This window comes from Panthera onca, chromosome A3, assembly GCF_046562875.1.
Source record: "Panthera onca isolate mPanOnc1 chromosome A3, mPanOnc1 haplotype 2, whole genome shotgun sequence".
Taxonomy (NCBI): Eukaryota; Metazoa; Chordata; class Mammalia; order Carnivora; family Felidae; genus Panthera; species Panthera onca.
The window spans coordinates 114,227,709-114,245,700 of NC_138341.1; the positions used below are offsets into that span (position 1 = coordinate 114,227,709).

A 17,992-nucleotide genomic window follows, 5' to 3' on the forward strand; every position below is an offset into this window, starting at 1 on the left:
TTGTGAAAGGCAGCTGATAAATTTTTTTCTTTCAAACATTTACCTTCTTTTTTTGTGTGTTCTAATTATAGAAGTAATATTTACTGGGGCTCCTGGCCAGCTCAGTCAGTGGAGGGTGTGACTCTTGATCTCAGGGTTGTGAGTTCAAGCCCCATGTTGGGTGTAGAGTTTACTTAAAAACAAAAAAAATTTTTAAAGTAATATTTACCATAGTACATACTTGAATATTTAAAAGATAGAATGCATCCAGTACCATCCCCCAGAGATGGCCACTATTTAGTCATTTTTGATCTAAAAAACAGTAATTTCGTATGGTTTAACCTGATAGGTTGTATTTTCTTCTAGTTGTTTTTCTATACATATGTATTAAATGACTATTTATATATACGAAGATATTTTGTAGATAAGTTTTTTGCATCTTGCTCTTTCTTTTAATATTAAATCTTGAGTTCCCCCCCAAAATAAAAAAATGTATTTAAAAAATTTTTTTTTATAGTTTATTTATGTTTTGAGAGAGAGAGAGAGAGAGAGTGTGAGCAGGGGAAGAGCAGAGAGAGAGAGAGAGAGGGAGACACAGACTCCAAAGCAGGCTCCAGCTTCAAGTTGTCAGCACAGAGCCAGACGCGGGGCTCAAACCCACCAACCACGAGATCATGACCCGAGCCGAAGTCAGACACCCAACCTACTGAGCCACCCAGGCACCCCCCCAAAAAATGTATTTTGGATACTTGCATAATTTCTCAGGAAGATGGTGTGCTAATTGATTGCTCTTACTGTTGGACATAAAGGTTGCTTCCATTTTTTTTTTTTAACACCCAGTGAATAAAGTTAGCATAGTTTTGTAAGTGAATCTTTGCCCTATTTTTTTTTTTTTTTTTTAATTAACTGCCTTCGACTGGACCCCCGGATGTGTTTATATTTCTTTTGTGAATTGTCCAATTACCTTGTCCATTTTTATGAGGTGTTAATGTTTTTTTTTTATGTATCATTTCTCTGCTTCAGCCAGCTATAGTGTAGCAGCATGGTATATCTTTTCTCCCCATCTAGGAAATGCTTCTTTATTCAACTATAAGTTGTTCTAAGAGGATGTAAGATGATGGTACTGTGCAAAAGAACGGTGGGCGGGGAGTTCAGGATACCTGGGGTCTGGTTCTAAGCTTGCTCTCTGGCCTCTGTGGTCTTGGCCACAGTTTTTCGTCCTCAGTTTTTAAATTTATGATGGCTCTAAGGATTCTTCTGGCTCTAAAATAAGGAACTGTGATAGTTCATCAAACAGGTTTTTTCTGAGAGGCATATGACTACTGCTTTTAAGTGGTTTTGGTTGACTTTAGCCAGAAGTTCATGGATGGCTTGAGAATAGTGTGCATTTAGTAAATGCACATTATTTTGCTGTTTCAGAAAATTTCCTTTCATGTGTAGAGCAGTGCTGTGGGTATAGATGCTTAATAGATTATTTTCTGTGTGTGTGTGTGTGTGTGTGTGTGTGTGTGTGGGTTTACGTGCATGCGCTTTTTAAGCTGATTTTTATGCATCACATTTACATTACAATTAGTAAATTGTGATTCTTTTTATTATTTTTTTTAATGTTTATTTTTGAGAGAGACAGAGACAGAATGTGAGTGGGTTAGGAGCAGAGAGAGAGGGAGACACAGAAGCAGAAGCAGAAGCAGGCTCCAGGCTCTTGAGCTGTCAGCACAGAGCCCGACGTGGGGCTCGAACCCACGAGCCGTGAGATCATGACCTGAGCCGAAGTCGGACGCTCAACCGACTGAGCCACCCAGGCGCCCCAAATTGTGACTCTTTTTAAATGTAACAGATTACCCTTCTTTATGCTCTTAGTTTGTTAAAGACACTTGGTCATTGTCCTCTAGAATGTAGGAAGCTCTTGGTGTCCCTATTTTAAAAATATAAATACTGCTAATTGAATCCCTGGACCTAGAATTCCTTCAGTATATTTTTGTTGGACAAGAAAGTAAATCTGGCACCTTGAAAACCAGGCTTTCACTTTCTGATGCTTGTTTCTACTCAGACTGTCACTGTGGTCACTGAAGTGCTTCTGCCCTTTGCATCTTCTTTCCAAAAATGATGATAATGGCACTGTTATGCTAGAACTGGCCGGGAGCCAGATTGGCCTGATTTAAAGTAAGTTGACAGTGTGTATTACAGCAGTCTCGCTCTGCAGAATGCCCCTTGGTTTGTCCCTGGGTTTCTTGTCCCTACCCCTGGTTGGCTCCTTTGGCCCCTTTAACCTTTAGCCCTGCAGGGACAGTTCAGTGCACTGGGAACCCTTCCCTGTCTGAGGAGAGTGTAGTCTGGTAGGCATTAGAGGAGTTACATTCATGGACATTTTAAGCACCAAGGAAATATTTTTGGGGGTGGTGATGGGAAAAAATGGGAAAGTGGGGGGAAGGAATGAAATTGGAAAGCAAATGGGATGAAATCTGTGTAATGATTGTCTGTAGTTACTTTAAAAAAATTAAATGGGAGAACACAAAAGTGTCTTCTATTTAACTTTCTTTATAAACTGTTGGGTTAAGTTTATGTAGAGATGTAAAACCTCAGGGAGACAGTCATCTTAGAAAAATATTTATTTAACCTAGGGCAGAGGATGGATCTTTAAAGTACTTGGGAAATCCCTACTCTTGCTAGTGGAGAGGAGGGTATGTCCTTGCAAAAAACCAGAGTCACCTCTCTTTCTGTTTTTGCTCTTCTAGGCATTCGTTTTCTTTTTCTTTTCTTTTTTTTTTTAAGTTGTTTTTAGAGAGAGCATACGTGATTGGGGGAGGGGCAGAGAGAGACAGAGACAGAATCCCAAACAGGCTCCACAGGGTCAGTGCAGAGCCCGATGTGGGGCTTGAACTCACACCCTGAGATCATGACCTGAGCTGAAGTTGGACTTAACCAGCTGAGCCACCTATGTGCCACTAGGGTTAATTTTTCTTTATAGTGGTCATTTTATTGTCATGCTGGTTTGTTACAAAGAATAGTTTTAAAATTTCATAGAAACATTTCTTTTCTCCTCATCACAGGCTTCTGCATTGCAAGTGTGTTAGAACTTAGGTGAAACCAGTCTTGTTACTGATTTTGAGAAATTGACTTTGAAGTCATGTGGTAATGAAGCTTTTGGGTTTTATAGATCTACCTTGTTATTTTTTTAATTAATTAATTTTTTTGAAGTAAACTCTACCCCCAATGTGGGGCTCAAACTCACGACACCAAGATCAAGAGTTGCATGCTCTATCAATGGAGCCAGCCAGGCACCCCAGTAGGGTCCAATTAACAATTTTTTGAATTGTACGTGGGTTAAATAGGTCTGAGTAAAAGTTCATCCTGCTTTTTTAATCGTAGCATTTAATGACCTAAGTGTGTATTTTATTCTCTTGTTGTTCATTCAGGGGCTGCCTATTGTCAGTTTATGGACATGCTGTTCCCTGGCTCCATTGCCCTGAAAAAAGTGAAATTCCAGGCTAAGCTAGAACACGAATACATCCAGAACTTCAAAATACTACAAGCAGGTTTTAAGAGAATGGGTGTTGACAAAGTAAGTAAATTTTATTCTTTGATTTAGATTTTTCTTTTTAGGTTGTTTCTTAACTAGTAATTGTTACTAGTGGACATTTGCTCCCCTTCCCCCCTCCCCCCCCGCCCCCAGCCCAATTCATATAGTTATCTTTTCTCCAGTTAACATAGAATTTACTGGGAGCAAAGCTTCCCTCTACCCTCCTGTCCTTGGTTCTCCTGTTGTTTTTCTCCTTTATTTTGAAGTTACTAGCGTTTGGAGGAATCAACCTGTAAATCTGTCCTCATGATTTTTTTTTTTTTTTAATAATACTGTTTAATCTTTATTAGTCTGAGATCTAATCCTTTTTATCCCTGGATTTACATCTGTAAAGCATAACATATGGTAGAATAAGTAGTTCTAATAGAGAAGATTCTAGAAATACTTGCTTTTTATAGCAGGGTATAGGGAAGATCCCTTGTGGGTGCTGGCAAGTTCCCTTTTGCCCCCAATGATATTTGAAGGTACCAGAAACACAGTCCACCAGACTTCATTAAGGACAAATGTTATCTCTGTTTTAATAGATAATGTAATCCTGCAAAATTAATGTTTCTCCCCTCCCCCCTCATTAGAATGGTTTGTTCTTTTATTTTTTTAAATTTTTTATTAAAATTTTTTTAATTGTTTAGTTTTGAGAGAGAGAGAGAGAGAGATAGACTGAGTGGGGGAAGGGCAGAGAGAGAGGGAGACACAGAATCTGAAGCAGGCTCCAGGCTCTGAGCTGTCAGCACAGAGCCTGTTGCAGGGCTTGAACCCACAGACCATGAGATCATGACCTGAGCCAGAGTCAGACACTCAACCAACTGAGCTACCCAGGCTCCCCTAGAATGGTTTATTCTTTTAAGTCATTTTTGGGGAAAAACATTTTTTTAGTAAAGTTTGTAATCACTCATTATCTTCCTGGTGTCTCTGGTCTGTATTTACTATGAAATCAGTCTTATTTTTATTTTAGTTTTGTCTCTATAGAATACATAGAACATACATTTGTATTGAATGAAAATCATTTTGTTACCAGGCATAGTTTAAACTAGGTGTAGCTTATTATATGCAGTAATTTTTCTTTTCATAGAGTTCTATTTTATTTTATTCTATTTATTAAATTTTTCTAATGTTTATTTTATTTTTTGAGAGAGAGAGAGCGTGAGTAGGGGAGGGGCAGAGAGAGAGGGAGACACAGAATCTGAAGCAGCTCCAGGCTCTGAGCTGTCCATAGAGCCCGATGCGGGGGTTAAACCCATGAACTGCAAGATCATGGCCTGAGCCAAAGTCGGACACTTAACCGACTGAGCCACCCATACATCCCTATGCTTTATTTTTTTCAACAAGGAAAATTTCTAAAGCATACAAAAGTAGAGCGAATAGTACGATGATCCCTCATGATCTTCAGCAATTATCAAATCATGGCCAGTTTGTTTCAGATATACCTTTACCCCACCTGCTGTAGTCAGGGAGTATTGAGAAGTGAGTTCCACATGTAACATTTTGTTTGTAAATGCTTCAGTATCATACAAAGTAATTTCTTAAAATTGTATTTATTTGCTTAGAGGGGTAGATATGGTTCAGATTATTACATACATTCTTCTTTATAAAAATACAATTGCCACTGGAATCCTTGAAGAGTTAAAAGATAATTACACTCTGGCCAACGGTCCAACAATTTGAGGTCATAACTGATAACACGATCCTTGTACAATAAAAAAGTTTACAGGGTCCTTAAAGTATATTTTAATAGGATTGGAATTACTTGAAAAACATAACCGTTTTGTAGAAATCTGTTCTGGGACTGATTATGTACCTTGAGCGGTTTTTAAGACAGAATTTTTTTCCCCCTTTCTTTTTTTTCTGGATGAATTTTTTTTTTTTTTTTTTTTTTTTTTCCCAGTTTTACTGAGATATGGTTGACACGACAGAATTTTCTTTAACAGTTCATTATAGGTACCGGTGGTTGGTTTGTGCTCTAGGTTTCATACTTTGTGATAGGCACTGTGGCCGTGCAGGTTGCATAGGAGATTTACTCTTTACAGTGCAGTGACATGTCTTAGGATGCCTTTGGATATGTGTATGTGACTTCCATATGATACAAATGATGCTTATTCTTTTGCCTTTCTAATTCCTTTTGATGGACTGGGAGGGTGGTTGCCAGGTCTAAGTACTTTGTGGAAAGCAAACTGAATTAAACTTGCTCTATAAACTTTCAGGGGCTTACTTAGCACTAAGTTCTTGCCTCTAAAAATTTTTTTTTCTCCTTTTGGCAGAGCTTTATACTGATTTGATGCATGGACGTGTTTGATGCTTGCCAAAAGCCTCTTGCTTTGGGCTAAATAGTCTTGATATTTCTCTGCAGATAATTCCTGTGGACAAATTAGTAAAAGGAAAGTTTCAGGACAATTTTGAATTTGTTCAGTGGTTCAAGAAGTTTTTTGATGCAAACTATGATGGAAAAGACTATGACCCCGTAGCTGCCAGACAAGGTCAAGAAACTGCAGTGGCTCCCTCCCTTGTTGCTCCAGCTCTGAACAAACCGAAGAAACCTCTCAGCTCTAGCAGTGCAGGTAAAACAACAAAACAAAAACACCATTTCCAAATAATAGTATTCCAAGTATTCATTCAGCCTTCAGTCAGAATCTCTTGAGCAGCTGTTGGCTTTGGGAGATTAAGCAGCTCACTCCCAGCCATGTGGTATGAGCATGGGTTGTGGCACCAGGCAGACCTGTGTTTGTTCTTGGGTCACTGTCGCCCTGTTTAAGCCACTTCATCTCTGCCCCACAGTTTCTTTGTGTATAAAGTGGGAATTTCAGTACTTGCCCCAGAGGGTTATTCTTGAGGCCTGAATGAATTCAATGAATTTAATTTTGTCAACACTGTTTACTTGTGTGGGGTAGAAATTCTTCAGGTCAGCTCACATAGAAGAGAGCTTTAGTTTGAACATGAGGACATTTCACAGGACCCTAGGATGGGAAGTTACAGCCAGATGTGAATACCTAGGAACTGAAGGAGTTTCCTAGGTCTCTTAGGGACTGTGCTTGGCTCTCTGCATCATCGTTCTGTCTGCAGACCAGCTTCCTGTGCTTCCTTCAGGCTTCCCTGTCCTCCCTAAAATTTGAGCTGCTTAGTGGCTTTGGCTTGCTGTGATGCCAGCAGAATCTGGGAGGCAGTTTTTAGAGACCTTCTCTAGAAGGTTTTGGCCTGGTAGGTTTCCCAAAACCTGTAGTGTATTCATAAAACACACATACGCTTTGGGACAGGGCAGGTGTTCTACAAATGCTAACTCCTCCTTTTCCAGAAGGTAGCAAGAATATTAGTTAAGATCCCATAGTACCTTGAGAGAGAGGCTGATCCATCTGGTAGATAGAGAGGGACATTGAGTACTCTTAATTTTCATAGCTTTATGGATATACAACTTTATTAAGATGTGATTCACTTGCCGTACAATTCATCCATTTAAAATAGACACTTGAGTTCTTTTTAGTATATCTACAGATATGTTCAACTATCACCACATCCAATTTTAGAATATTTTTATTACTCCCAAAAAGAAACCTCGTGTGTGCCCTGTCGCGGTCACTTCCCGTTTTCCCCTAGCTCTTCCCTTCCCCTCAACCCCAGGCAACCACTGATCTGCTTTGTCTGTGGATTTACCCATTCTGGACATTTCACATAAAGAGGATCATAGAGTATGTGGTCTTTGTGTCTGGCTTCTTTCATTTAGCATAATGTTTCCCAGATTCATCCACGTTGTAGCACGTGGCAGTACTTGGTGGTTTTTAATGGCTAAGTTATACTGCATTGTATGGCCGTACCACGTACCATGTATCTGTTCACCACTTGATGATCATTTGGGTTGCTTCCACTCTTGAGCTGTTATCAGTAGTGCTGCTTTGAACACTCCTATATAGGTTTCTGTGTGGGCCTATGTTTTCATTTCTCTTGGCATATATCCAAAGGTATATACTTGTGGAACACAATTCTTGGGTCATGTGGTTACTCTGACCTTTTGCAGAACTACCTATTTTCCAAGTGGCTGCAGCGTTTTACATTCCCATCAGCAGAGTGTATGAAGGTTCTGATTTCTCCAAATACTGGGTGTTAGCTTCTTAGAGTGGGGATCTGTGTAGGTAACCCTGTACATTTCGTATTTCAGGTGCTGGTAACAGGCAAGTGGAGACTTGTAGTAAGCATTCAATCTTGGGGATGAACGCAGACTAGAAATCATCCAGAGGAATGCCTGTACCTGTGGGTGAAAGGCCTTATGGTTACTGAATAGTTTGGGGTATCAGGAAGATCAGATATTTTTAAGCCTGGCATAATGTGCAGCTTTACAAAATAGTTGCTGAATACATGATTAAAATCATGGGTGATAAATTTACCTCAAGGTAGCCCATCCTTGATTGTTTTAACTTGACTGCTCTTTCCATGTTTTAACTTCACTACCTTTTTTGGCTCTACGTACAGAGAAGTCTGTAAATCCTAGTCAGGGTGTTGCTTTTCTCTCATAACCCTCCTAAACACCTTTTAAAAGTGAACAAGGTGCAGGTTTTGAGGTAATTAGCGGTAACAGCAGTCTCTATCACCCTCCCCTTCCCAAGCCAAGAAGCTTGAGGTTCTAAGGTAGAGGGCATCTGACTTCCCAGATGGGGAACTTTGGGCACCTGACAGCAGCTAGGGCTGTGAGCTCACTCCTGGCATGAAGTTTGCCTTTGCTCCATGGAGTTGTCCCTGTTAGTGGGTTTGGTTGGAGCTAGGTTAAGGTGGACCGTCTGTATGCGCCAGAATGACTGTGTCTCTTTCAGGTGATAGTCCTCTTAACCCCAGTGGAAGAAAGACCTCACAGAGGGACTCATTCCCAGCACCAAAGATGGTGGCTAAAGTCAGTACCTGACTCTGCTGCCAGGATAAAAACCACCTTGGGCAAACGTGGGAGTGCTGTTTTGCATGCTGGGCTCTCTACATTGGGTCCCTTCACTACACAGCTGTGGAGGGCAGTTGTTCACAGCCTCCTCTTGCCCCGTCCGTTCTTTTGGTCTTGAAATTTCTCCTCTTAAAAAAAGCTCTGCTCCTCTCTCAGCTCCACAGAGGCCCATTGCGACCCACAGAACTACTGCAACCCCTAAGGCTGGCCCAGGTGTGGTGCGAAAGAATCCTGGTGTGGGCAACGGGGATGACGAAGCAGCTGAATTGATGCAGCAGGTAGGCACCTCCTCTGTCCAAGACGGGAGTCACTTCGGGGGACGGACTCTTGGCAGCACTGACCACGGGAGGGCTGTCGGTGCTCTTGTGGAAAGACCTGCCTCGTCCCCCTGCTGAAGCAGTCCTCGTGACATGTGAGCACTTTGGGTGCTGTGTGAGGACTGTGAGTGTGCAGGTGGAGGTGGAAGAGAGGGGTCAGGCGTTTCTAAGATCTGTTAGTGTGACGGAGACCGATGTCTTTGGAAGCCCACCCCTACGCTAGAACCCTGTTGAAGGTTTCTGGAACTGTTAGGGTTCTGTGGGATTCAGAGTGTCTCTTGAATTTTGGCTCTGACAAAAGATGAAGGAGAGTTCCTTTCTAAATTGTAATTAAAAAGAAGACTGCACGGGCTCTCTGCTGAAATCCTGGGTCACTAGAGATCCAAGTTACGGTGGAACTGGTATGGAAAGCCCGCTGTTGCTCTTTTGTTCTTAATCAGTTCAGTGATTTGAAATGCATACTTCAGGGTTAGTTAGATGTCCTGAAGGTACTTGTCAGAGGTCTCTGTGGATCTGAACAAAGTTTAGACTTTTACGTGTTTTCTCACCAGTCCGTAGAGTTTTGTTTGTTGGCTTGCTTTTGGATGATTCTCTTGATTAATTCCAGTTTTAAAATCAGGGATGCTCTATGATTCCTGTGAGTTTGAGATTGAATCCTTTCACTTTCCTAAAAGCCAAGTCTTAAAACCTAGAGGCAATGGCCTCACTTTGACCTGGAACCTCTCGTGACCCCAACCCTGCTCCTTGGAGTTCAGGACGTAAGAACCTGCCAAGAGATCACAGTTTTTTGTTTCGTTTTGTTTTGTTTTGTTTCATTTTGTTTTGTTTTGCTTTGTTTCAGTCTTCGATTTCTGCATGCCCTGTGCTCCTAGGTGCCATGGGAATGTCAAGGTGACTGGGTCACCGTCCCCATTAGTGTGGCTGCCTTGAGTGCCCACTGGGCGTGGTCACTGTGAAGTACAGAAGTCCTGGAGAAAAAGACTTCCCTGAAACTGTTGGTTTTCAGGCAAGGATGTACACAGGAAGCAATCTCAGAGAAAAGCAGTGTTGCTGAGGCCAAAGCTGGGTGGCCAGCACAGGGTTGATCTTGTACTGTGTAGGAGAAGACACAGCGGCTTCTGTGAGACTGCTGCTCTTGGCTCACTCAGCTCGTGTCCTGTGTGATGGGGCACAGGCTTTGGGTTCTATACATTTGGGGATTTTCCTGACTCTGCCATCTAACTTCTTGGGGTCAATTAACCTCTCTGAACTGACTGTGTGTTGTGTGAGGTGGGGCTAATATTTTGCTCATGGTAGTTGAGCGGGCCACATGAGCTGATGTGCTGTCAGGTTCTTAGGGTGGGGTTTGGGATAAATGGGGAAAATGGCAGTGGATAAGAGACCATTGTAATTATTATGGCTGTTGTCTGTGGTCTTGATAGAGTGAAATAGATTCTGAATTGTCTGTCTTTTTTTTTTTTTTTTCTTTTTTTTTTTTTTAACGTTTATTTATTTTTGAGACAGAGAGAGACAGAGCATGAACGGGGGAGGGTCAGAGAGAGAGGGAGACACAGAATCTGAAACAGGCTCCAGGCTCTGAGCTGTCAGCATGGAGAGCCCGATGCGGGGCTCGAACTCACAGACTGAGATCATGACCTGAGCCGAAGTCGGACGCTCAACCGGCTGAGCCACCCAGGCGCCCCTGAATTGTCTTTCTTAAAAGTTCACAGGAGCCCGATTGTCTTGATGAAATATACAGATGTTAATGATAAAAACAAAAATAGCTGACGTTTTGAGAGCTGTTTGCCATTGCTCTCCCGAGTGCTTCAGTTTCACTTTTGCACTTTTGTGTTAGTCCTGTGAGGCCTCGCAGACCAGGACAGTGTGCCTGGGGAGGTTACGGGTCCTGCGCTGGGGTTTGAGCCAGCTGCCTCACGCCTGCCTCAGAAGTACTTTGGCTTGCACGGGGTTTCCATTTTAATTTTTTTTTAATGTGAAGGATTTTTTAGATTCTCTCCAGGTTGCCAGAGTCCTTACCTGTAATACTCTGTCACTGATCCCTTGGCTCATTTACATGATCTGTCTGGCCCCTTGGAAGTATTTGAATTTGTGCCCCTTGATGAAGGTGAAGAGGTCTGGGGAACGTGACTGATGTGGGAAATAGAGCAAGATGCGCTTCTTACGATAAGAGGACAACAGTGTATTCTTCACAGATTTCCTCGTAGTGTTCATTTCCTTAGGAGAGCTGCAGTGATTGCACCTTCTTAAGGCATCCTGGAGAAATTTACTTTTGGTTGAGTCCAAAGCAGCACTGTTCGAAAGAAGGAGAATGCAAACCAGAAATGTGAGGCATATCTATAATTTAAAATATTCTAGTAGCTACATTTAAAAAAGTGAAAAGAAACACATGAAATTTCTTCTCATGACCCATTACCGAATCTATCCAAAGTGTTATCATTTTAACATGTAATCATTACAAATAATTATCAATGAGATATTTTATGTTTGAAGACTGTACTAGGTCTTTGAAATCCAGTGTGTGTTTAATATTTACAGCCGGTCTCAATTGCACTGGCCACATTTCAAGTGCCCAAGTAACTACTTGTGGCCCCCAGCTACCATAGTGGCCAGTGTAGGTCCAAAGCATTCTCCTTGGGTTTCCTAGATTATGGCTATTACTTTACTACAAGAGAAGGTTTGAGAGTGGCATTGATGACTTGCCACAGAGTTTTAATAACCTCATTAGTAAGCATTTAGAGGAGTGGGGAGTGAAAGCCAGTGACTTATTAGTGTATACTGAGTATTTCGTGTGTGTTTCTTGTGGATACATAGTTATTGAGTGATATCCTGGAGGAGTGCTGCGTTGGCCCCACAGGTAGGGCCCAGAAGGCTGGGTTCTGGTGCCCTTGATGATTTGTAGGCCTGAGGAGGTTTGAGTGGGTTTGTGGGTGAGGCACTAGTGAATCGTGAGTGGTAGACTCCAAAGTATAGCATACCTTTTGAAGCCATTTTGACTTCCTTTTCATCCTGTCACTGATGTGATTAGAAGGCCTCTTCCCTGGCTCTTGGATCTTGGAACTGAGGATTTAAGGCAGCTTCCTACTGGTGGGGTTGGTCAGTTCTTGCCCTGCTATCCCCTGGCATGTTCTGCTTTGGGGCTGATAGTTTAAAGAAAGCAACAAGCAGCAGTGAAGTGATTTCTGTGGTTGATAAAGGATGAGCGAAAGACTGTTTAGAACCTTGATTCGGGTTGGTCTGTTCAGGCCTTTGATGATGAACATTGAAATTAAGTAATTGACAGAATGGTCCTGGTGGTTCTTGTCACCTGCTCCTCATCTCTGGAGGCTTCGTGATGGCAGCTTCTGAAGGGGGAGTTTTCTTCCACCCTGGGACAGGACTTGATCCCTTTGACTGTAGCTGGCTGCTTTGTGAGGTCATGGGGAAGCTAAAGAAGTGGTTTGCTTCAGATTCCAGCCAGTTTAGAAGGTTGGACGAGATTTCTGCAGTGCCTTTCTGGCTCTCAGAATTCCCTGCTACCCAATTGTTCTCCGCAGCTGCACCTTTGATTTCCTGGCTTGACCTTCCCTGTGGCCCCGGCCTGTGTGTCCTGTGAGGATTTTGTGCTGCGTGGTATGCCTTTTAATTTGCATGTCGTGAGAGTTAAATCAAATTCACATGTCATAGATTTGAATACACTGGAATGAAGATATGTATCGTGCTTCAAATACGCAAAGGGCCCTGAGAGTTGTTACGACTTTTATTGCTCTTGGTTGGATAGACCTGGCCTAAGCACTGAAATTTATTTCTTCATGGACCTTTTGGGGGGAATGAGAGCCCCTCAGCAGGGCGCCTGGAGGATTCTGCAGCACGCATGGTGAGCCGATGGGATGCTCAGTGGAGCTAGCTGTGGAACATGGTGGGTCTGCTCCTTGCTTCCGTGTCCTGTCTCCCTTTTGAAACTCTCTTGGGAGAGAGACAGGTGCCAGGATCCTCTCCTCTTCTTTTGAGTCATGGATCGCTTCCCCCGTCCCCAACATACGGCAGCCCGGTAAGAACCGTTGAGTTTTCCATGCCCAGGCCTCTGTCACTTGTAGCTGTGTTTGACTAGCAGTAGTCATCTTTAGTCTTCCCCTCCTGGCTCACCATTTCTATCCTGATTCTCTGGACCAGACTGTCTCTTTCCATTGACCTTCACATGCAGAAAGACTTGGATTTGACTGACCAGTGCCCTGATAAGCACACAGTTTATGATTGTTGGCCACCTTGCTTTGCTGGGTTGTGGACTCTGCTTCTGTATTTGTCTCTGGATCCCATCGTTTTTTCTCCTTGATCTTTTCTCAGTCCCTGAGAAGTTCCCTCATGTTTCATGGTGTGGCCTGCCTTTTCCTTGGGGTTGTTAGAGTCAAGATGGCCATGAACAGGCCCACATTATTTCTTTGGAGATGAAGAAAACCGATATTAAACTAAAGTGGGTGTTTGTCCCTGTTAGAGAGTTTGATGGAAGGCCACCTCTTCTTCTGGGTTAGCAGGTGGTGTGATATGTTACTGGTATATAAATGCCAAGTATCTCACCCTTTTCAATGTCTTATGCAGGTCAACGTATTGAAACTTACTGTTGAAGACTTGGAGAAAGAGAGAGATTTCTACTTTGGAAAGCTAAGGAACATTGAATTGATTTGCCAGGAGAACGAGGGGGAAAACAACCCTGTATTGCAGAGGATCGTGGACATTCTCTACGCCACAGACGTACGTGTTGACATGAGGATGTTTTCTTGCCATTTGCCACCAGAGAAAATAAATTTTATCTGGTTGGTGTCAGCCGACTCAGTGCTGATGCTTGTATGTTCCAGCGTAGCAGTTATCAAAAGACTTGAACTTTGACCCCTCAGAGTCAGCTAGAGAACACCTCTGCTCAACCTCCGCCTCTGCCTTGAGGTCTGTGAGCCTTTGAGTCAGGAAAAGGACATGGAGGTGGCTGGCTTGCCCTGCTTCTGTAGTTCATGGCCCCTGACAGGCGATGAGTGCTACAAAATGCTCATAACGCCACCATCCCCACTCCACCCCCTACGGCTTGGACCCCTCAGCCTGAGGTGCTAGCTCCATTTTATCATGACCTGGGAACCAGGTACTGGCCCCTTTTTGATGTTCCCTGCCCACACCTGTCAGATTGTATCTTTGTGCTTGGTTCCCATTTCCTCCCAGTACTTTATGGGCCAGTTTCTTGGGATCCGTGTGTATTATTATACAACCGAAGCTGCTGATATTAATCATGACACATTAGCTGATCATGGAAGACTGATTTTCCCTAGATTTAGGATTTGCTATCTCGCTATGTTCACTGTTGACTGGCTTTACTTTTGTGTGAATCTGCATACCTAGCAAGGTCTGTAGGATCAAGCTGCAGTGTATATCTGAGTGTTTTACGGTATAGCAGTATACAAACATAAGGTAATATTAGTATTGTCATTAACACTGTTCTCTAAACATACCAAGTGAATTTGGGGGGGATCGAGACATGATGAAAAAAATACTTTGTTCAATAAATCCTTATTCCGGGCTTGCTCTGGGCAGCTAATGAAAACAGAGGTGATGAAGATATAGGGGTCCTTGGGCTAGTCTGAGTATTATTTTAGTGGTGTCATAAATGGTGTCATATCTTAGGTAAATTCAGCTGTAGAGATTTAGTTTAAAAAGAAAAAAAAAAGATGGTGGTTGAAGGGGAAGTCGGATTTTTATGGTGGTGTAGCCACTGTCACATGCCAGAATGCCCGGAGCCAGTGTGAGGCGGGAGCCGTGAATCTGCTGTTTTCCCATGCCACTGAGGTGGAGTCAGTCTTGCCGCTCTTGTGGGTATTGGGAGTGTCTTGGGTGAACCCACAGCACTTGCAATTGCGTGAGTGGTTCCTAAGTGTGATCAAAAGCATGCGGAAAGGAAAAGCAGGCTGTGGGACAGCTTATTGACGGGAGATGGCGTTATATTGAACTCCATCATGACTTCAGGGATTTTTGAGGGTAAATTTTCTTTTTTTTAAAACAACCTTATTGAGGTATAATTGACATAACGAACCGTACACATTTAAGTACAACTTGATGTGTGAAATCATCGCCAAAATCAAGAAATCAACTTTTGAGAGTAAATTTGTGCTCAGTTTTTTTGCCTTTTGTGAGATTGTTTCTACTGTCTAAGAAAAGTAGTGGTCACTGGCCTTGTGCTATTAAATGTCAAGTGTGTGGTAGAGACAGGAAGAGCCGTAGACTTTGAGAGGCTTTCAGTATGAGGAAAGTGACCCCACAGTAGAAACTGCTGGTTTGCTTGGTGCTGAGTAATAGCTTTCCCCTCTCATTTTCCCATTTTAGGAAGGCTTTGTGATCCCTGATGAAGGGGGCCCACAGGAGGAGCAAGAAGAGTATTAACAGCCTGGACCAGCAGAGCAACATCCGAATTCTTCACTCCAAATCATGTGCTTAACTGTAAAATATTCCCTTTTATTATTCTTAGAGGACTCACTGGTTTCTTTTCATGAGCAAAAAGTACCTCTTCTTAAAGTGCACTTTGCAGAAGTTTCACTCTTTTTCCAATGAGTTTGAGTTAGGAGCTTTCACCTTGTAGCGGAGCAGTATTAACACCTAGCTGGCTCACCTAGGGAGCAGAGAGGCCGACCATGGGGCTCCCCGTGTGGACGCTGGTAACACTGATTGCTGGAGACGGTGTTTTTATGTAATGCACTGAGGTGGAGACCTCAGTAGAGAAATGTAAAGACTGATTTGAATTTTAAGCTAATGTGAAATCTTGGCAGAGAACGTTTTAATAAATAAATGCCTTAAGAGTATTTAAAATATGCTTCCATATTTCAAAATATAAAATGGAACGTGACAGATTTACGTGTTTGACATTGTGTCTGGGAAGGAAGGGCCAGACCTCTGGACCTTTGGTATCTGCTGTTCACAGGCCTTGCAGGGCTGTTTGAATCTGCAAAGGCCTACACCTTGGCCCAGAAGGAAAGTTTAAAAAGTTGCTCTGTAAAGCCATTTGGTGTCCTTGACCAGTTGTATCCCTGCCCTGAGAAGCAAGAGGCATTGTTGCCTGGACGAACAGAGGGTGTGTTTCAGCCCTGACATGTTTGAGTTGTAGAGCTTCAATTTCAGTGAACATTTCTCTGACCATTTTTCCAGTTATCCCTGAAATTTCTATGTATTGTGTTTTTTGGGAAATGAGGTGTGTCCAGTTTTTAAATCTAACAACTACTTTTGGGGACTTGCCCACATCTCTGGGATTTGAATGGGGGTCGTGTCCCATTTTACTGTCTTTTAAGTTTACATTGAACATGTTTCTCTTCTCTGCTCCCCTTGCCCACTGGGGACTCCTCTTTGGCTCCTTAAAGTTTGCTGCTTAGAGTGTAAGTTCAGCAGGCAGGTGGTCACGCTGCAAGTTCTTTCTGGACCTCTGGCAAAGGGAGTGACCAGTGAAGGCCATCGCTACCTTGGGCTCTGCAAGGCTGGGTGTTCTTGGTACCTGCTGTCCACAGCCCTCCACTGTTATCGGAATACTTTGCCAGTGCACTAATCTCTTTGGAGATAAAATTCGTTAGCGTGTTACTAAATGTTAATTTTCTTTTGCAGAAAATACAGTGCCGTGTCTGAATTAATTATTAATATTTAAAATATTTCATTCCTTAACTCTTCCTCATTTGCTTTACCCCTAGCCTATTCAGTTCCTTTGTTTGGCAGAATTCTGCAAAATGTGTGTCACCCACTACTGAAGATTGTTCAGCCCCTGATGTATTTGTATTGATTTGTTTCTGGTGGTAGCTTGTCCTAAAATGTGTGTAGAAAGCAGATATTTTATGATAAAATTGTTGTGTAGTGCATGCTCTGTGTGGGATTCAGAGGAAAACCCAGATTCAGTGATTAACAATGCCAAAAAATGCAAGTAACTAGCCATTGTTCAAATAACAGTGGTGCTATTTCTCTTTTGTGGCCTTTTAGACTTTTGTTGCCCTAAAATTCCATTTTATTGGGAACCCATTTTCCACCTGGTCTTTCTTGACAGGGTTTTTTTCTACTTTAAACAGTTTCTAAATAAAATTCTGTATTTCAAGAGTGTCATGTCTTCTGAAGTTTGTCTTGCCCTGGGTATATTCTTTTAGGTTCAAATGGTAAGGGGCCAATTCTTCTTTCTTAAATTTGGACTGATCTTTTCAAATCTTTCACTGTTTTTTTCAAATGTGCTTATTTCTAAGCCTGTTCCTTTTTTCTCTGTTCTTGACATTACATTTCTCGGCTTCCTGCTGTTAGACATTCTCATGTTACTGTGAGAGGCTTTTTGAGAAGTCCAAGGCTTGGCCCATCTGCCTTGAAGTCTTTTCAGGCGGATTCCACCTGAGAAACGTACTGCTGGATAGTGCTTGCTGGATACCATGGGGAGATAGCTTTTTCCCCCCTGAAAGTATGTTTCAAAGGCAGTGGACACAGTCTGAATCTATGAAATAACCTGAAATTGTCATCATTTTTCCCTCCTTTTTAAAAATTCTGTGCCAGAAGAAGTGAGTTCAGAAGGAGACTTGCTGCCATTTTCAGTATGAAATAAATGGGTAGGAGGTAATTTTCTGTGTGGTCTTTAGGGTGCCTGCCACAATCATGGATGCTCTGTAAACCCAACTTGATGATTTTGCGTAGGGTTAAATCCATATTACTTCCTCTAGAAGTTAAGAGTATGCGCCTTCAGAAGGAATTTGATACCCCATGTTGTTGGTAATCTACAAGAAGATGCCTCCAGGCATGCTTAGAGTTTGTGAAGATACTGTTGGGTAAGGTGCGCTGAGAAGTTAACCCTGGAAGGAGTGAAGCTGCTACTGCCTGCACCTCTGACCTAAGTCTTTTGACCTCGTCCTTTTGGCTGAGGACTGTGAAGTCTTTTGATCTGACTGGTTCAGGTTAGGTCACTGGTGCAGTTAACTTGAATAAGCTGCTTGGTTTGCTTGGCAAGTTCTGTGTTGTTTGAGGATAGGTAAACAGACGGGTCCTCTGGCTGGATTTGGATTTAGGATTCACTCAGGCTGGTGGTCCTCAAACGATGGGCTTCAGAATCATCTGGGAAACTTGGCTGACATAACGTGTTTCTAAAGTCCATCTCCAGAAATTCTGAGTTGGAAGATTGAAAATCTTACTGTGTACCTCAGGTGACCCGGGTTTGATGCAGCCCTCAGACTTGCACTTTGGCCTTACGTA

General features: G+C 42.5%; 1 protein-coding gene across 2 annotated transcripts in view; it reads left to right on the plus strand.

The window, feature by feature from the left end:
- MAPRE1 (microtubule associated protein RP/EB family member 1) overlaps window positions 1–16,862 on the plus strand; it is a 30,282-nt gene extending 13,420 nt beyond the window's left edge. For both annotated transcript variants that reach the window (XM_060615436.1, XM_060615427.2), the window contains exons 3-7: window positions 3,396–3,541; window positions 5,904–6,111; window positions 8,625–8,746; window positions 13,358–13,510; window positions 15,122–16,862. In XM_060615436.1, the coding sequence (XP_060471419.1) occupies window positions 3,396–3,541; window positions 5,904–6,111; window positions 8,625–8,746; window positions 13,358–13,510; window positions 15,122–15,178 (686 nt within the window). In that variant the 3' untranslated portion in view covers window positions 15,179–16,862. The remainder of the gene's footprint in view (window positions 1–3,395; window positions 3,542–5,903; window positions 6,112–8,624; window positions 8,747–13,357; window positions 13,511–15,121) is intronic.
- The last annotated feature ends 1,130 nt before the right edge of the window (window positions 16,863–17,992 follow it).